This window comes from Hyperolius riggenbachi, chromosome 2 (assembly GCF_040937935.1).
Source record: "Hyperolius riggenbachi isolate aHypRig1 chromosome 2, aHypRig1.pri, whole genome shotgun sequence".
NCBI lineage: Eukaryota > Metazoa > Chordata > Amphibia > Anura > Hyperoliidae > Hyperolius > Hyperolius riggenbachi.
In genome coordinates, this window is record NC_090647.1 from 213,417,076 (window position 1) to 213,435,258 (window position 18,183).

Sequence of the window (18,183 nt, forward strand, 5' to 3'; positions counted from 1 at the left end):
GTCCAATTAGCCCCAAAAATTCCTTCCCGACTCCAGATGGCAATCAGATCAAATCCCTGGATCAACATCATTGGGCATTACCTAGTAATTGTAGCCATAGATGTCTTTCAACACAAGGAAAGCATCTAAGCCCCAATTAAATGCAGGTATAGAATTTGCCATAACTACTTCCTGTGGCAAGTGAAATCATCATTAACGGATTTTTGGTCGCATTAGCGTGTTGTATAAGGTTGAGTGTTTTTTTTATACTGTCAATTGCCTGTTGAAATGGGCAAACCTGACCTGGTCTCTATGGATAAGGGAGAGGAGACAATTATGAATTCTTTGGGCCATGATGGAAGTTAAAATCTTGTAATCCATGTTAAGCAGAGATATGGGCCTATAGTTCTTAATGTTGTGCGTGTCTTTGTCAGGTTTTCGAATGAGCGTTATCTGCTCCTGTAAAAATTCTTGGAGCACAAGATGGTTTTAAGCAATATATTGCTAACATTTGGTTTAGAAAGGGGCTAGTAAGATATGTTATTTTTTGTAATAGAGGGTGATAAAGCCACCTGGGCCTAATCCTTTGCCTAATTTGAGGCCCTTAATGGTTCCTAGTACTTCTGCCAAGGTAATGTTACCAATAGGCTCCTCTCTCGTTTCCTAATTTATTTTAGGCTGGTGTAAGGATTGTAACAGTGTGTCATAGGGTTGAGGTTTACTGTACAAGCTATTATAATAGGAAAGGAATGCTTCATGTATTTTATTGGGATTAAAAGACAAATTGCCATCAGCGGTTCTAACTTTATATATATGATTGATCCTTGCTTGGGCCAGAAGTTAACCATTTGTCATTATTCATAAGTTTGGGCTTATTCATAAGTTTGTACAATTTGGCTCTTCTCCATTGAAGTGCTTTTTCGATGTTAGCAATGAGTCATTCTGAAATTTAGTTTGTTTGATTGCTTGGGTTAGGTGTCTAGTTGGTTGAACTTGATTTAAGGTGACTAGCTGTTGTAGTTTAAAAGATAAATTGTCCAAAGCTTCCATATGGCACTTTTTACAACGGGAGGCAATTTTAATCATGGTACCTTGAATAAAGCCCTTGGGGGCTAGCCAAAGGGTGTCAGGGATAACTTTGTCAGTATTGTTGTGAGCAAAATATGACTGGAGTTCCTCAGCTTTTTCCATCCTGGTTTTAGTGGATGTTAATAGTGCTTCACTGAGCCTCCAGTTGTATGATGGTTTAAACGGTTACTGAGGATCTGCTGAAAGAAGCAATAGGTCATGGTCTGACCATGCTACTGGTATGTGACATAAACAAGGGTAGAAGTCGTTGACGTATTAGTAAGAATATGATCTATGTTAGAATAGGTTCTGTGAGCAGGGTATAAAGAAGTACACCCCTGTTTAGAGACATATAATTCCCTCCATGCATCAATAAGAAAATTATTTTCAAGCTCAAACTTTAGTTTAGATTGTTGTACCTTGTCAGGAGAAGACACTGATTTGTTTAAGCATTCCTCTAGCGTGAGGCTGAATTCCCCACACCAAAAGAATATCATGACATTTGTATGAAGAATTTGTATGAAGACTCTAACGACTTGATCAGATGGAACATATGCATTATTAATGCAAATATTGTATTTGAAGAGGAAGCCTTTGATAATAGGGCAGCACAGTGGCGTATAGGGCAGCACGGTGGCGTAGTGGTTAGCTCTCTCGCCTTGCAGCGCTGGGTCCCTGGTTCGAATCCCAGCCAAGTCAACATCTGCAACGAGTTTGTATGCTCTCGCCGTTTCTGCGTGGGTTTCCTCCGGGCACTCCAGTTTCCTCCCACATCCCAAAAACAGACAGATAAGTTAATTGGCTTCCCCTGAAAAATTGGCCCTAGACTACAATATATACACTACACGATACATACATAGACATATGACTATAGTAGGGACTAGATTGTGAGCCCCTCTGAGGGACAGTTAGTGACTAGACTATGTACTCTGTACAGCGCTGCGGAAGATGTCGGCGCTATATAAATACTAAATAATAATAATAAAATAATAATAATAATAATAAAATAACACCCATGAAGGTCAGTTACCGTCTCCATGACAGTCAATGGTAGGGTATTCTTAATTAGGTTGACTGCACGTCTATGCTTCTTTTGAGCGTTGGACATATGATAGGTAAGATATTAGCTATTAAATTACTGTGGGCAGAAAGTATAGGTAATATGCTTCTTCTGAAGACATATGAAGTCTGAGCATATGTTTTGTAATCACAGAAAGCCTTATGTCGTTTGGGTGCTAACTCCAGGAGCTTTTTATTGTAATGTTAGAATGCCTTGCCCTGTTTTAAAAATCCTCCAGATTACCTTCCAAGGCAGTGATTTTGTCCTTGTGACACTCTGTCACATTGTGGTCATACTCCACAACATCCACAGGCCATCAAATTTCTATTTCCAGGTCTTTCACCTGTGTTCCAATGTCTTGGATCTGGGTACTGATGCTGGTAACCATTCAGTTCCGTTCGGAACACTTGTTGTATAGTGGAAACGAGGGCCACCTGATCCAGCAAGAGATTAACAGGTCCTCCGTCCGACATGCTGCCAGTTTCTTGGGGCAGTCTAGGAGGGGCTGTCAGGCCGGGGATGAAAACATGGCTGCCACTGATCCACTTCTGCAGGCTGCAAACAGCTCTGTCAAGGGGCTTGAGGCGAACTTGGTGGAGGAGCCCAGGGAGGTTTTCTTCTGCCTCTTGGCTCCCATATGTATCAGGGTAGCAACTTTTTAGCCGAGTCAAGGACCCGAGGTGTGCTTTATTAAGCCCTATCTGCAGTCCAAGCACAGAGTCATGCATCAGTGCATCCACTTCCGTTGGTGCCGTGCATGCGCTCCGCAATTATCACATTTGAAACTCTACACATTAAATTGGAGGCTGTAATTTTATTGCTTCCTTACATCCAATCAACCTGCCAGAGCACAGTAAGCATATATAAATAGTAACATATCTTGATTTCTGCACTCCTAAGGGGAATTCTTTTTAGTTATCAGTAGCTGTTATGCGTATAATGTTTTTTTTTTTCACTGAGATCACATAAGCACATAAAGGCATTACAAAATACCAGGCTTAAAAACATTTTGAAAATGTTGAAGCTTTTCAGAGCAATGGGAAAGTCCATTAGGCTTGGTTTACAGTGGGTGTTACGTTCCTCGTACAAGCAGCAATGCAATGCTAAGCAATGGGAAAGTCACACCACGAGCTTGATTCACTAAAGCGTGATAACTGCTTTAGTGAATCAACGTACGTTTATCACGCAACGTAAGCCTTTACGTGCACAAACCTTCGCGTCCGGCAGATCGCGTGATAACTGCTGTGATAGCAGTTATCACGCTTTAGTGAATCAAGCCCCACGTGTTACCCACATGTTGCGTTACACTGAAGCATACAGTTAATGAAAAGTATGCTTCACTGTCACTGTTAATGCATGTGTAACGCACTGCATGCAGTGTGCTTGGATGCCGCACGGTGTTAGACTGTACTGTAAACACCGTGAACAAAGCATAGGCGTTGCAGTGCAACAATCTGCCTTACAATGCGGCTGTTACACAGCACTGCAACGGACCACTGTGAATTTAACCCAAATGGAAGCATTAAAAGGCTACAAATTGCCACAAAATATATCACCAATCTGTGTGGGGCATTTTAAAGCTTTTTCAAAATATGTACTGTATGTGTCAGCACCCTTTAAATGTAATGCTAATATTTGAACACTCTCTGCCTATGACTTGAGTACCTGGTTCAGAAATAAGCATGATAAGAACTCGCTGCTTGATGGAAAATTACTCATTTCATTGGCTGAATTACTTTCATCATTGCTATTTGGATGCACTCACATTGAGGCTCTGTTCACATCTAAAATCGAATTCGCAAATTCGATTTTGTGTGCAAATTTCTTTAGCGCCTCCCAGTGCTTGCCTGAGCACTGTGTTTTTAAAAAAGCGCTTTTCTAAAGCACTTTTGCAGAGGGATTTTTTAATTCACTCCCTGATGCAAGTCAGGAATCTTTGACCCGGAAAATAATAAATACAATGTATTTATTGTTAAAATAGCGAACACAATCGTCACGCAAAAGGATTTTGTGAGCGTTTAATGCTCTTCCTATACCTTCCATTAGAGCAAAATCACCCCAAAAATGGTGCAGGCATCGCTTTGTTGAGCGCAAAGCGGACGAAATGCGTTGATATGAACCTTTTCATAGAGAATCATTGCACAAGCGTTTTGTGGACGATTTTGAAAATTGCCTGTGCTTGAAGAAAGGCCAAAAACACCCTAGATGTGAACGAGCCCTGAAAGTCTACTTGTACAAACTGCTTTCATATACCAGCATACACTAAATATATCATGCTTTTTAAAACCTGTATTTGTTTTTGATGAAAAGCAAGCTTGGAGGGAGTGCACTGGATTTAAGCACCTCCCTGATAACTTATTTCAATGTCCTAACTTGAGGCAATGTGCCTGGATTTATGTGTTTTTTTCCTGTAACTTGCCCTTGTGGCCAGGGTTTAATCCAGTGTACTCCCTCCTTCCCCTGCCTATGTCCATTGTCAGTACGCACACAGCTTATGCTTATGTATGGTGCACATTCATATATTTTGTTTGCTCCCTTGTACGATTAGTTTGATGCACTATCTGTCCCAGGAGAGGACGTCAGGATATGTGCTCCTAATCTTTAGATAGATTTGATACAATTAAAGTTTTCATGTCTGCACTGTGCATGTTACATGGCCAGAGTTAGGACATCTACGAATACTAGGGTAACTCTTCATGGTGTAGGTGACTATGCAAGAAAATATATGCTTTTGTACTAATACTCCTCCAGCTTTTAACCCAGCTGTAGGGATAGCAGTGATTCCTGGATGATTGGTTTCTGTGAATGCATTTGTATGAACATTTGCATGTAAGTGTGTGAAGGGTTAACTGTCTTCACCGCACCAAAGGTACAATGGACGAGGCCATGTCAAATCTTTGGTGAGTACATCCTTCCTTTTAGCCAGGGCATTGAAAATGGATCGTGGATGTGTATTCTGGAATGACAATGACTCAAAACACCTGACCAAGGCAACAAAGGAGTGGCTCAAGTAGAAGCACATGAAGGTCCTGGAGTTGCCAAGCTAGTCTCCAGACCTGAATCCAAGAGAAAATCTGTGGAGGGAGCTGATGTTTCAAGTTGCCAAACATCAGCCTTGAAACCATACTGACTTGGAGAGGGTCAGCAAAGGAGAGTGGGTCAAAATGCCTCCCGAGATGTGTGCAAACCTGGTGGCCAACTACGAGAAATATCTGATCTGATTGCCAACCAAGTACTAAGTCATCTTTTGATAGGGGATCAAATACTTATTTCACTCATTACAATGCACATCAAGCTCTGACTTTTGGACACTAGGTTTTTGGGTGTTTTTCTGTTGTTCTGTCTCTCACAGCTATAATAAGCGTGCCATTACAATTATAGACTGGTCATTTCTGGGTCTGAAGGCAAACAAGCAAAATCAGCAGGTGATCAAATACTTATTTTCCTCTCTGTATTATGTATTGTTTATTTTAGATGGAAATATATAAATTATATACTGAATTACATAGTCATCACTATGTACCACTAGTGGTGTCACTATAAATCATGGAGCCCCATCAAAACTGTGATGCTCTCCCCATGTTCCCACCCCTTCCCTTGTGTACCCCCGGTGACCCTCGCAGCCTGGGGGTTTATCTTGTAAAGGTCATAAAACTAGTGTAGACATCGTAATCTTCACGCCCATAACAAGTGTAGCCATGAAAACACCTAACCTGTGGGAATGAAGTAGTAGCTGGGCACCCCTTACAGCTCCGGGCCCCCCTGCAGTTGCTTGGGCTGTCCCCCTGTAGTTACGCCCCTGTGTACTACTAAAATTCCCAAATAAGCAGTGACTGAGCCTGAGTTTTTCACAGAAATTACTTATCCATTTCTAATGATTTTGACTGTGATGGTTTTAGCTGATAAAGAAACAGGTATTAAATGTCTCATAAAACAAAGTCTGTGTTTACTGTTCAGGAAATGTTCGAATCTCTGACCTTGGGCTTGCTGTTGAGCTGAAGGAGAAGAAAAACAAGATCAAGGGCTATGCTGGAACTCCAGGTATGCAGGAAATAGATGGCTGTTTATTTAGCTGCACTACTGCATTAAAAATGCATTATTAATTGAAATGTGTTAATACTTATTATTATTAATTGAAATGTGTTAATACTCTGTGTTAATACTTCATCCTACTACCAATTACTGAGTCTGAGAGAGCCTAAGAGCTTTGAGTCCTATGGGAGAAAAGCCCTATAGAAATGTTGTTATTGTAAATGAGCAGTTAAAGGATACCTGTGGTGATATATGAAATGATGAGATAGACATGTGTATGTACAGTGCCTAGCCACTAATAACTATGCTGTGTTCCTTTTTTTCTTTCTCTGCCTGAAATGTTTAAAAATCAGGTATGTAAGTGGCATTTCCTGTCTGAGTCAGGATTGGGTTAGACTACAGTGTGACCCTAAGTGATAAGGATTATGCAGGAGAACAGAGGCGCCAAAAGGATAAAAGGAAGCTAAATGAGCTGAAAAACCAAATTCTTGGTAAATAGAGGAGGTAGTGGTGGACTTACCTCCTCCAAGTAGACACACAACGACTGTAGTAAAAACAGTCAATATATTTTATTTATGAACTCCAAATATGCAACGCGTTTCACAGGTTTGATCCCGCTTCATCAGGCAATAACAACGGAGCAATAGCATATGTGGTCAGTAGAAGAGCCAGGCACCTCTGTCTACTGGTGCCTGGCTCTTCTACTGACCACATATGCTATTGCTCCGTTGTTATTGCCTGATGAAGCGGGATCAAACCTGTGAAACGCGTTGCATATTTGGAGTTCATAAATAAAATATATTGACTGTCTTTACTACAGTTGTTGTGTGTCTACTTGGAGGAGGTAAGTCCACCACTACCTCCTCTATTTACCAAGAATTTGGTTTTTAAGCTCATTTAGCTTCCTTTTATCCTTTTGGCGCCTCTGTTCTCCTGCATAATATTGAGTCCACCCTGGGTGGAGGGTTGAACCCCCTTTTTTCTCATCTACAGAGAGTGACTTCATATACCTGAGTGGGGTCAGGAAAATCTCCCCACCTGCCTTTACAGTGGTTGCCTAATGGTAGCCCTGGTTTGTGAGTATTAATATTTACTCTATCTAGTAACCAGTTTACCAGTACATATTACACTATTGGGGCTCTTGGTGTTCCTTGTTTTTATCTAAGTGATAAGGAATTACAGTCATAAAACACTTTCCTAGCAGAAAATGGCTTCTCAGAGCAGGAAAAAGATAAAAAGGATCAATGGTTCATAGATTTTAGCTCTGGCAAACTTCAATGAATGTGTCATTGAGCAAAAGCAATAAAACAGCAAAAACGTAAAAAGTAGATTTAAATATAAAATATAACTGTGGGTATCTAAAAAAGTTCTAGGAGAAGGAGGATCTATGCAATTGTTTATCTTATCAGTCTATTTTCACCTTGGGTGTCCTTTAAAGGAATCCTGGCATAAGAGTAATATTGAAGGCAGTGTTACATGCTTGACGGTGTTGCTGATCCTTTCTGTTCCATACCATTTGAATCACTGGCTTAATGTTAAGGCCAGTTTCCACTAATCCAGCGCGCATCTTGCGGGATGCATGCCTGCACTTGCAGAGATGCAAGTATACATCAGAATCTCTGTAGCTAGCACACACACGCACGCACGCACGCACGCACACACACACACACACACACACTGCTGGGCACGGCTGCAGGGATTTGTGGGCTATGGGTTTATTGATGTTAAAATAATAATAGTGGCGCTGTGCTGTCTTGTTTGTAAGCAAAGGATGTTCAACGGGTGGAATGTGTCACTGCATTGTTGATCTTAACCCTCCTGGCGGTATGAAAAATTCCGCCAGGAGGCAGCGCGGCAGTTTTTTTTTTAAATCATGTAGCGAGCCCAGGGCTCGCTACATGATAGCCGCTGCTCAGCGGCATCCCCCCGCCCTCTTCGATCGCCTTCGGCGATCTCCGATCAGGAAATCCCGTTCAAAGAACGGGATTTCCTGGAGGGCTTCCCCCTTCGCCATGGCGACGGGGAGGGATGACGTCACCGACGTCAGCGATGTCGTGACGTCATTGGGAGTCCCGATCCACCCCTCGGCGCTGCCTGGCACTGATTGGCCAGGCAGCGCACTGGGTCTGGGGGGGGGGGGCCCGCGCGCCGCAACGGATAGCGGTGATCGGGCGTGGGGCGGCGGCGATCAGTGTGCTGGCGCAGCTAGCAAAGTGCTAGCTGCATCCAGCAAAAAAAAAATTACGAAAATCGGCCGAGCAGGGCCGGAGAAAAACTCCTGCGCGGCTTACCCCGAACTACGTTCGGGGTTACCGCCAGGAAGGTTAAGGCTTGTACACACGTGCAACTATTCCGCCCTTCTATCATCTAAACTTGGTCTGTTGGATGATAGTTGGGTGTGTGTACGCTGGCAACAGATAAGGGGCTTGATTCGCTAAGACAAATAGCATGCCTTATCATTGATAACATGCCTTATCAAAGTTAACATGCCTTATCAGAGTAGCATAGATAGTGCTACGAACTTATGCCTGCTAATTGGCAATGACAAGATCTCCACTCGTCCTGGCCTGAGCCCCTGTGGGTTCGTAGCGCTCACTATGCTACTCTGATAAGGTGTGTTAACTTTGATAAAGCATGCTATTTGTCTAAGTGAATCAAGCCCCAGACGTCTAACTGATGACAGGCGGTTTGCACAATCCAACCCGAGGAACAACCTGCCCACAAATTTTGCAGGTTGGCCACGTGTGCTCATTTAGTTTGCACGACTTTTTTGTTTTTGAATGTGGACTTGTTGGTGCGCACACAGTATTTAAATATTTAAATAAGTTGGTTGTTTAGTTGATCAGTGCGTGTGTACGTAGTTGTAATGTAAACAACAAGTTTTGAGGCTGATCATATTGTGTGGTTGGTTTTGCATTAAGTTGCACGCATGTATGAGCCTTTAGCCATACAAGTAATCTCTCTGTACTGTCCGTAATTGCCAATATTTAAAAGTTTGCTGAATAATCACATCAAATTATCTAATAGGATTTATGGCTCCCGAACTACTAAATGGAGAAGAATATGATTTTGCAGTGGACTATTTTTCTTTGGGCGTAACTGTGTATGAGATGATTGCTGCACGTGGCCCATTCCGAAGTCGAGGAGAGAAGGTAATTCATATTTTCCTCTAAAAATATTCAGGTTGAATATTGCAACGTAGGAAGACAGACAAGGGGACATGATTTACAAGTGGAGGAAAAAGTGTTTGCCATCTGTTTAGAAAGGGGTCCTTCACAGTGATAGTGGTTAAAATCTGGAACATCTTATCTCAGGAAGGAGTTATGTCAAACTCTATATCTGCATTTAAAGAGGGCATGGATGCTTTCCTTGCATTGAAGGACATCCACGGCTATAATTATAAGGTAATTCCCGGGAGAGGTGATCCAGGGATTTATCTGACTGCCATCTGGAGTCAGGAAGGAATTTTTCCCTTTTAAGGCTAATTGGCTGAGGCCTTGTAAGGTTTTTTGCCTTCCCCTGGATCAACTGGGATATGTTCAGGTTCAGGATGGTGTTTTATTTATTTATTATTTTATTTTATTTTATTTTTTTCTTGTTGGACTTAATGGACGAATGTCTTTTTTCAACCAAACCAAAAATGAATATATTGAGTGCTTTTGATGACTGATTTATTTAATACTGTGAGCCTTGCAACTCTTAACGTAGACATATATGATTTAATTGTTTTTATTTTTATAGAGAAATCCATTTGATTGAATAATATGAAAAAAACAAATTAACATACCATACAAGTATGACTCATTTTTCTGAAAATGTAAATTTTGTAAACACATCCAATCAGATATTTATGAAACATTCAGAAAGATCAATTATGTTATCTCAATGGAAAAAAATATTTTACATTTTCTATACAATTGATCATTTTTATTAAAAAACAAAACAAAAACAAAACAATAAAAAAACACCGGACCCTTTCACAATTTAAACATGCTGTTGCGATGTAATTGTCCTTTAACCCCCTTGGCGGTATGAAAAATACCGCCAGGGGGAAGCGCAACAGTTTTTTTTAAATTTTTTTTTTTTTTATCATGTAGCGAGCCGAGGGCTCGCTACATGATAGCCGCTGCTCAGCGGCATCCCCCCAGCCCCGCCGATCGCCTCCGGCGATAGGCGATCAGGAAATCCCAGTTAAACTGCCGCGCTCTCCACTCCTGTAATCACAAAAGACAGACTCCGCATAGGGTAATATTGTTTTAGTCCTGCTTTTCACACCATTCCACCAACTCCAAATCACTTGTGCTCTGTGCTCCCCAGGTGGTGAATCATCTGTCTCCCTCACCCCCTGTTCATAAATGCTCACCAGATTCTCTCCACCTCAGTTGTCAGGTGGGTCTCACGTATATTGCAAACACTTGCTCCCAATCCTCTCTACCTCAGCTGCCGAGCGGGTTTTATGGATATCACAAGACCTTATTCCTGCGCTGGCAGCGTCATGTCGTCACAGATCTCCGCCTTCAATGCCGCCCACTGTGCTTCCGCTAATCAGGAAGCACAGTGGGCGGCTTTGAAGGCGGAGATCTGTGACGACATGACGCTGCCAGCGCTTGGATCGCGGAAGTGGTGGGTAATTCTCTGCTTGTCTCCCTACCGCCGAGCCCGCACTTGCCACCGCTAAATGGAGGGGGAGAGAGGTAGAAGGAGGGGTCCCAGGTGAGGGAGGGGGGGATATTTTCCCCCCTCCCCACTGCTGCCCCCACTGCTCCTCCTTCTAGCGCTGCTTCCCCCTCCTGCTCTGCTGCTGTGGGGGGTCGTGGCGACACCCCCCTGGCTGTCTGTCACCCGGTGCACCACGCCCCCCTGCGCCCTACAGTAGGAACGCCACGGTTCCCAAGCAATCCTTGTATAGTTCTTTTTTTATTTTCACTGCAGAGAGCAGTAGAAGTTGGCTTGGCTTAAGCTCTCTACCTGTGTCTTCACTCTGCCCCCCTCCTTTTCTACTGAAGTGTTTCAGCCACAGTGATGTGTCTATCTTTTCAGCAGAGAGGGGGGGCCGAGTGAAAACACAGACAGAAAGATTCTTGCCGACAGTGATTACATTTGCAGATGATCCAGAGATAAGCAAACTTCTACTACTCTCTACAGTGAAAATAAATGTTTTTACACACAGGGAATTCTTGGGAATATTTTCAAATGTTATTTTATGTAATTAAGAGTAGTTACTGAAATTTTAGTTTTGAGTGTATAACCCCACTTTAAGCTTCAGCCAAACCACCGCCTGTTGGCTGTAATCATCTTGGGTGCCCAGCTAAAGTGTTTTGATGTATGCACTGGGCAGGCAACTCACAGCTATACATTCGAAGAAGGTGGTAAAGCCTTGGGCCAGTGCCCAACATTATGACATGAAAGGGACCTGCTTGATGGGCTTATGTGATTATTGGATGTCCAGGTCTTTCTGTCATCAGCCCACCTAATTTAATACATTATTCAGCTTCTAAAATTACAGTAGCCTCTTCCTAATCAGTTTCTGAATAATCCTCTTTTGTCATTAAACCAGAAGATATAAACACTCCATTTTTTCTAACTTTGACTTCCTGTATGGATTATAGTTTCAGAGTCCAGGTTGTGTATTTATGTGCATGAGTCCATAGTTTATTGCGTTTATTGAAGTAAGAAATCCCTTTAACTGGGACATTAAGAATAGTCCAATCTTTATTTTAAATAGTCACGGACAAGGCATCATGCTGAAGCGTATCATCGTTCTGGCAGAGTGGTAAGCGGTGTTATACTCGTTCTACTATTTATTGCTTTTATGTATTTGTCATTCTAGGTTGAGCCTAAGGACTTAAAGCACAGAATCATAAATGAACCGGTGACATACACAGAAAAATTCAGTGTGGAGTGCAAATCTATCTGTGAAGCCTTACTGGAGAAAGATCCCAGGAAACGGATTGGATTTAGAAATGGAAGTTGTAATGATCTTCGAATACTTTCTTTCTTCAGATATATTAACTGGAGGAAACTTGAAGCAGGTATGACTCACTAGCTTTGATGTTAGACTAAAAGTGTTTGTTGGCCTATGTAATAATATAGCTTACATCACCAGCAGCAGCTACTAAAGGTATAACAATCTTTACTGCAGAATACACAAGTAAATATTTATTACAGAATACACAGGTAGAATTAAATATTAAAAAATGCCCTATTAAGGGAACCTTAAAGGGCAACTGAAGCAAGACGGATATGGAGGCTGAAATATTTATTTCCTTTTAAGCAATACCAGTTGCCTGGTTATCCTGCTAATCCTCTACCTCTAATACTTTTAGCCACAAACCCTGAACAAGCATGCCGCAGATCACGTGTTTCTGACGTGATTGTCAGATGTGTAAAATTAGCTTCATGCTTGTTTCTGGCATTATTCAGACACTACTGCATCCTAATAGACCAGCAGGACCACCAGGCAACTGGTATTGTATAAAAGGAAATAAATATGGCAGCCTCCATATATTTCTCACTTCAGTTTTAAACTGTGGATAGTACTTTCCCTATTCCCTAGACCAGTCTCATCCACTAATTGTTCACCTGTATTCATCCCCACACATGCAATCTAACCAGTATCCTCACATCTCGTGACTAGCAAAACACTAACTATATAAGCCTGTGTTAACCAGATAAATCCAGAATTTGTGGAAAAGTTTTGGGCTTATTCGATTGTATGGAAAAAGGTGAAACACTCCCTCAGGTGCTCAACTGAAGCAGAAACTTTATACAATTGCAATCTGGCCCAAAACAGGCTCCTTATTAATGCCACAAGACCCACAATTAAAGCATCGCCAGCAATGAGTATCGGTGATTAAATCAAATTGTAGAAGGTGCTGAGTTAGTTTATTGCACAAACAGTGTGTCAGCACAACACATGTTTCTCAGCAACACCAAGCCTACCATTCTCAATACCAGTACCAGTCATAATTCCCTGCATACGCCAGACTCACCCCCTCATGCCTCAACACTAGACGTTCAAGGAACTGGATGGATTTTCCAGATAGAACTCTGGCCTCAGAGGCGTGCCATCAATGGGGGGATGGCGCCACAATACTGAACTAATATTAACTCCAAGAAAATTATTTTTTAATCACATGCTGGGGTTTCCTATTGGTCTGTTGAGCTGAGCAATCAGATTCCTGAGCAGGTAGGATTTTGGTTGGTCAGACAGATATGAAAATCCAGTAAGGTATTTTAATATGCTTTTACTAGGGTTCCTTGTTAGTTCATTATTGCATAACAGACCTTTGAATTTTCTGCAGACATTTCTCATTGGTCCACTGATCTGGCCAATGACAATTCTCCGGAAGGATTCCCGTTGGTCCATCTCCTTGCAGAAGATGCAAAAATGATACTATCCATGTTCTCTTTTAGTATTCTTGTGGAATTGTAGTGCAGATGGGACATTGAGTGGCACATCTTTCAAAGTTTGGAGAAGACCACTAAGGTTTAAAAATAAGTTTTGTAGACTTTGATTATGGTAAGGAACAGTAAACACTTTTTTTAGGAAATGTAATTATTTTTTAAATAAACATAGCTTATTCTGATGCATTAACTTTTTGCAAGATCAGATAAGGAACTCTCTTCTCTGGGAGGGAAGAATTACTGGAAGGTCCCTTATTATAAAGCACTATCAGTTCCCACCCTCTGCTAGCTCCACATGTGTAGGTGTCATCGCTTTTCTTCTGGTGATCAGAGGAGGGAATGAGCTGAGGAAAGATGTCTGCCCCCTATTTGCAGAGCCCTGCCCCGTATCATGAGCAATCTAGACTGTTGTTATATAGGCAGCTGAGACCCATGTTGACCTGGCCCAGTCACTCTGGCAATACAAGCCTGCATGAAGGATGAGTGATTAAAAGAGGCTTGAGGATGGTGGCAAACTGTTTTTTTTTTTTATTTGTAATAAAGTGTTAAGAAAACCATAAAAAATTCACAAAACAAAACTATAACATAGAGCTAGTGAAGCAGTAGGCAATATGATGCAAGGTACTGAAGGCAGACGCGTCGTAGCTGACGATGCATACTGTAGCTATGCGGGGGCGGAGGGACGACAGAACAGCGCATATGTGAGATCATGCTGTGGGCGGGGAAGTAGCGACTTCAAACAAGTTGGCCACTGACCAGGTGAGTAGATCCTCTGGGCAGGTCGCTTGGGGTGTCGGCAGTCAGGGGCTGACATACACACGCTTGATTGTCGGCATAGGCAAATTTTACCCACCTCAGCCGACTTTAATAAATCGTGTGTACGAGCCTGTACAATTGAATCAGCTGGCAATCTGTGTGAACTGCAGGGTAATGGAAAAGTTGCTTACAATGAGCTTTTTACACCTACAATTGAATAAGGACTTTGATGTTTATCTAAGACCTAAGAATAGAGTCTTTTTTAAGAAACCGCATATTATTATTATTTATTTTATTTAGCACTGTGCGGTGTATGCAATTAACTGTGTTGAGTATAATAATGTGCATAAAGTTTTACTGCATGATGAGTAGATCAGAATGCAATAAATTGCATGGAATGCACTACGCTCTACTCATCATTGTGCATAAGATATTACGCACATAATTCTGCTTAATGTAGTTCATTGCATAGACCCCTATGTCTCTTATAAAAATGCTTTGAAAAATAGACAGTGAAGACTGTTACTTTGATTATAACTATTCCTTATAATATTTTTTGTTGTTGGCTTTAAAAGGTATTCTTCCACCGCCCTTTGCCCCTGACTCCAAAACTGTGTATGCTAAGGATATACAGGATGTTGGAGCATTTTCAACAGTGAAAGGGATCAACATTGAAGACTCTGACAAGCAGTTCTTTGATGAGTTTGCTTCAGGCACTATCCCTATACCATGGCAGGAGGAAATGATTGAAACTGGTATTTTTGAAGAACTAAATTCAGAATTAAATGATGTCAGAAGAAATTCCACAGCTAATGACAACTCAGCTAAGTCTGGAGTATGTCGAATTGCATAAGAGAACACCTGCAAGATTTGTATAAACATACAAAAGAAATTACTAACTTGTCTGTCTTTTGTGTGAACTTTCTATCCTAATGTGAGAAGATTCTGACCTGCAAAGCACTTCATTTAAGATGTTAGATTTTGGGTAATAGTGTCTGTTGTGATCCACATGTGAAGTAAGTTGTGCATATGGAAAAACTTACTGGAAAGGACACAGGCAATGGTCATAGAGCTGAAACTCCATACATCTCACCTAATTTTGTGGACCTTATTTGTTCGAATGCATATAACTTCTATTCCTATTTGCTTGCGTAATACCTTAAAATTGTATACGTTTTTTCAACTGAGGATTTTTTTAAATCCTATACTTTAGAGCAAACAATGCTAAGTGGTTAATTCTGGGTTGTTGAGGACCCAAGTTCAGGACAGACTGTCTTCTAATCCCTTTTCATTGTAAAAACATAACAAAAACTTGAACCGTCCGTTTCAATATTGATTAGTACACAGATGGTTTCCCATAGATTTCTACTGGACATTTAAGTTTTATTTTCGGCATTAGACATTGTTTTAGCTGTATTATTAAGACCCTTCTCCAGGGGACATTAAAAACTGCCAAGTAGAAAAAAAACAAAGTCCTCACCTTACCAGGAAACCTTCCTCTGGTTCCCAGTTCTCCCCATCTTAGCTTTTTACATCCTCTCTCACCCAGCATGGCAGGGAGGTCTTCAGCAAGTTTCACTGTTGTCCCATTTCTGTTAATTCTGCGACCCATCTTTGGACATGACAATGGTAAGTGCTGTCACAGTGGTGCTAACCAGAAGGGGCCCATCAAGAGAGAATAGGAGAAATGGTGACTAAAGGGAGCCTTCCTTTGGGTAATGGTATTTTTCTATACAGATTTACCTTTGCCTGGGTTTTAAAGTTGTACTTAAAGTTACATATGTTATCAAGGTAAAATCATAATTTCATTAAAAAACTAATGATAATGCAATAAATTAAAAATTACTAAATAAAAGTAAACCACTTTTGATTGTATTTAATGTTTCAAGGCAACATCTTATATTTCTTTGTAAATAGTTTTTTCTTTCTTTTTGTTCGCCCTTTTTTTATTAGACAAAGAAAATTTTATCTACTGCCAGTGAACTGATCTTGAATCCTATATACCGTATTCTAGCATACCGTATATACCATATTCTACTGTATTCTAGCATTGAAAGAGGTACATAGGTAGCACCTCTGCTTCTGGAAAAGTATATGATTAATTACCACTAGGTCAAACAGTGGTCAAAAGGCTGAAAATTGATGTTGCATATTTCTAGTCTTTACAGCTTCTCCAAATAGATAAGAGTCTGTTCAAGTCTGTTCATTGGAATCAATAGGTAATAAAAAATATTCTTAATTTTTTTCATAAAAATCTGTTGAAAAGGAGCAGAAAATGGCAACATTCGTCTTAATAAGATGGGCTGCCTTTTTACACAGTACTGATGTTATCACAAATACTTATTTTCTGTGGAATACAACATATTTAGTTGATTACTGCTTGTTTCAAGGGCTAAATGTAGATACATAATTTGTAAATATATAAATATATATTTGAAAATAATAAAAAAATACAATAAAAATACAGATAGAAAGACGAGTCAATTATTTTCTTTCCAAGCTGATATTTTTAGAAATAATTTATTTTCCTATTATGGGGTCAATTCATTAAAAATTTGTTAAAGTTGTGTGTAGACAATTTTACAGATACTTATCCAAGGTACGTAAAGTGTGCAAATAGAGCAACTTGAATTTTCTAGGTAATGCACACATTGCTAGCAATGTTCTGGTTACACCACCATGTTCTAGTGTAATGTGCATTGCACAAGTAGAGTAAAGCACGCAATGCTAGCAATGCATGCATTACCTAGGTAATGTGAGTTTTGCTAATTGCGCAACTTACATTACATACCTTGCGTAATTATCGGTACAACTTTTGGTGCGCTGCCAGTGCACAGTAACTTTACCAAAATTTATTGAATCAACCCCTATACTCCCGAGAAGTGTACCCAGCTTGTGCTGTATCGCCTTTCATTACATACAGGGTATAGATGCTTTGTATTTAATAGATGTTATGTTTTGCTAAGGAAGTCAATGTAAAATGTGATCTAAAGACATTTGCTTTGTACATTGAGGAATACAATGTATAGAATGGCATTGGTATGATAGGAGCACCAATTTCAGACATTCAAATAAAAATAGAAAAACAAGTTTTTCTTAACCTAGTTGTTGTCATCATTTTAGGAGTACATATTTGATTGTTATTTGAAAAATAATGACTATATTTCTCCATAAATTGTACATTTTCATGACCTTTAAATGTGTTGGTGATATATGATATAATTATAAGAATCTGGGTACAGCATTGTATTCACCAGACTTCTGCAAAAACATAAGTCATGATCTGGTGCATTTCAAATATTTCTTGAATGTTTGTAGTATTCTGAATCTCCAGTGTGAAATGGCCTTGGGGAATTTATTTTCCTACTAGACTATTACATCATTATTTTGAAAATTCTGGGCTTTTCAGCTCTGTGGTAGCACTATACGTCTGTGCCTTTCAGCTCTGTGGTAGCACTATACGTCTGTGCCTTTCAGCTCTGTGGCAGGACTATATTTCTATGCTTTTCAGCTCTGTGGTAGCACTGTACGTCTGTGCTTTTCAGCTCTGTAGTAGCACTATACGCCTGCGCTTTTCAGCTCTGTGGTAGCACTATACGTCTGTGCTTTTCAGCTCTGTAGTAGCACTATACGTCTGTGCTTTTCAGCTCTGTGGTAGCACTATATGTCTGGGCTTTTCAGCTCTGTAGTAGCACTATACATCTGTGCTTTTCAGCTCTGTGGCAGGACTATACTTCTGTGCTTTTCAGCTCTGTGATAGGACTATACTTCTGTACTTTTCAGCTCTGTGGTAGCACTATACGTCTGTGCTTTTCAGCTCTGTGGTCGGACTATACTAGTGTAGTTTTCAGCTCTGTGGTAGGACTATACTTCTGTGCTTT

The 18,183-nt window shown here is 40.6% G+C and overlaps 1 protein-coding gene across 1 annotated transcript in view; it reads left to right on the forward strand.

Annotated features, from left to right (window-relative positions):
* The window catches only part of GRK1 (G protein-coupled receptor kinase 1), a 39,956-nt gene extending 22,554 nt beyond the window's left edge, over nt 1-17,402 (forward strand). The window contains exons 4-7 of the mRNA XM_068268105.1: nt 6,065-6,148; nt 9,167-9,291; nt 11,970-12,171; nt 14,878-17,402. Of these exons, the coding sequence (XP_068124206.1) occupies nt 6,065-6,148; nt 9,167-9,291; nt 11,970-12,171; nt 14,878-15,155 (689 nt within the window). The 3' untranslated portion in view covers nt 15,156-17,402. The remainder of the gene's footprint in view (nt 1-6,064; nt 6,149-9,166; nt 9,292-11,969; nt 12,172-14,877) is intronic.
* The last annotated feature ends 781 nt before the right edge of the window (nt 17,403-18,183 follow it).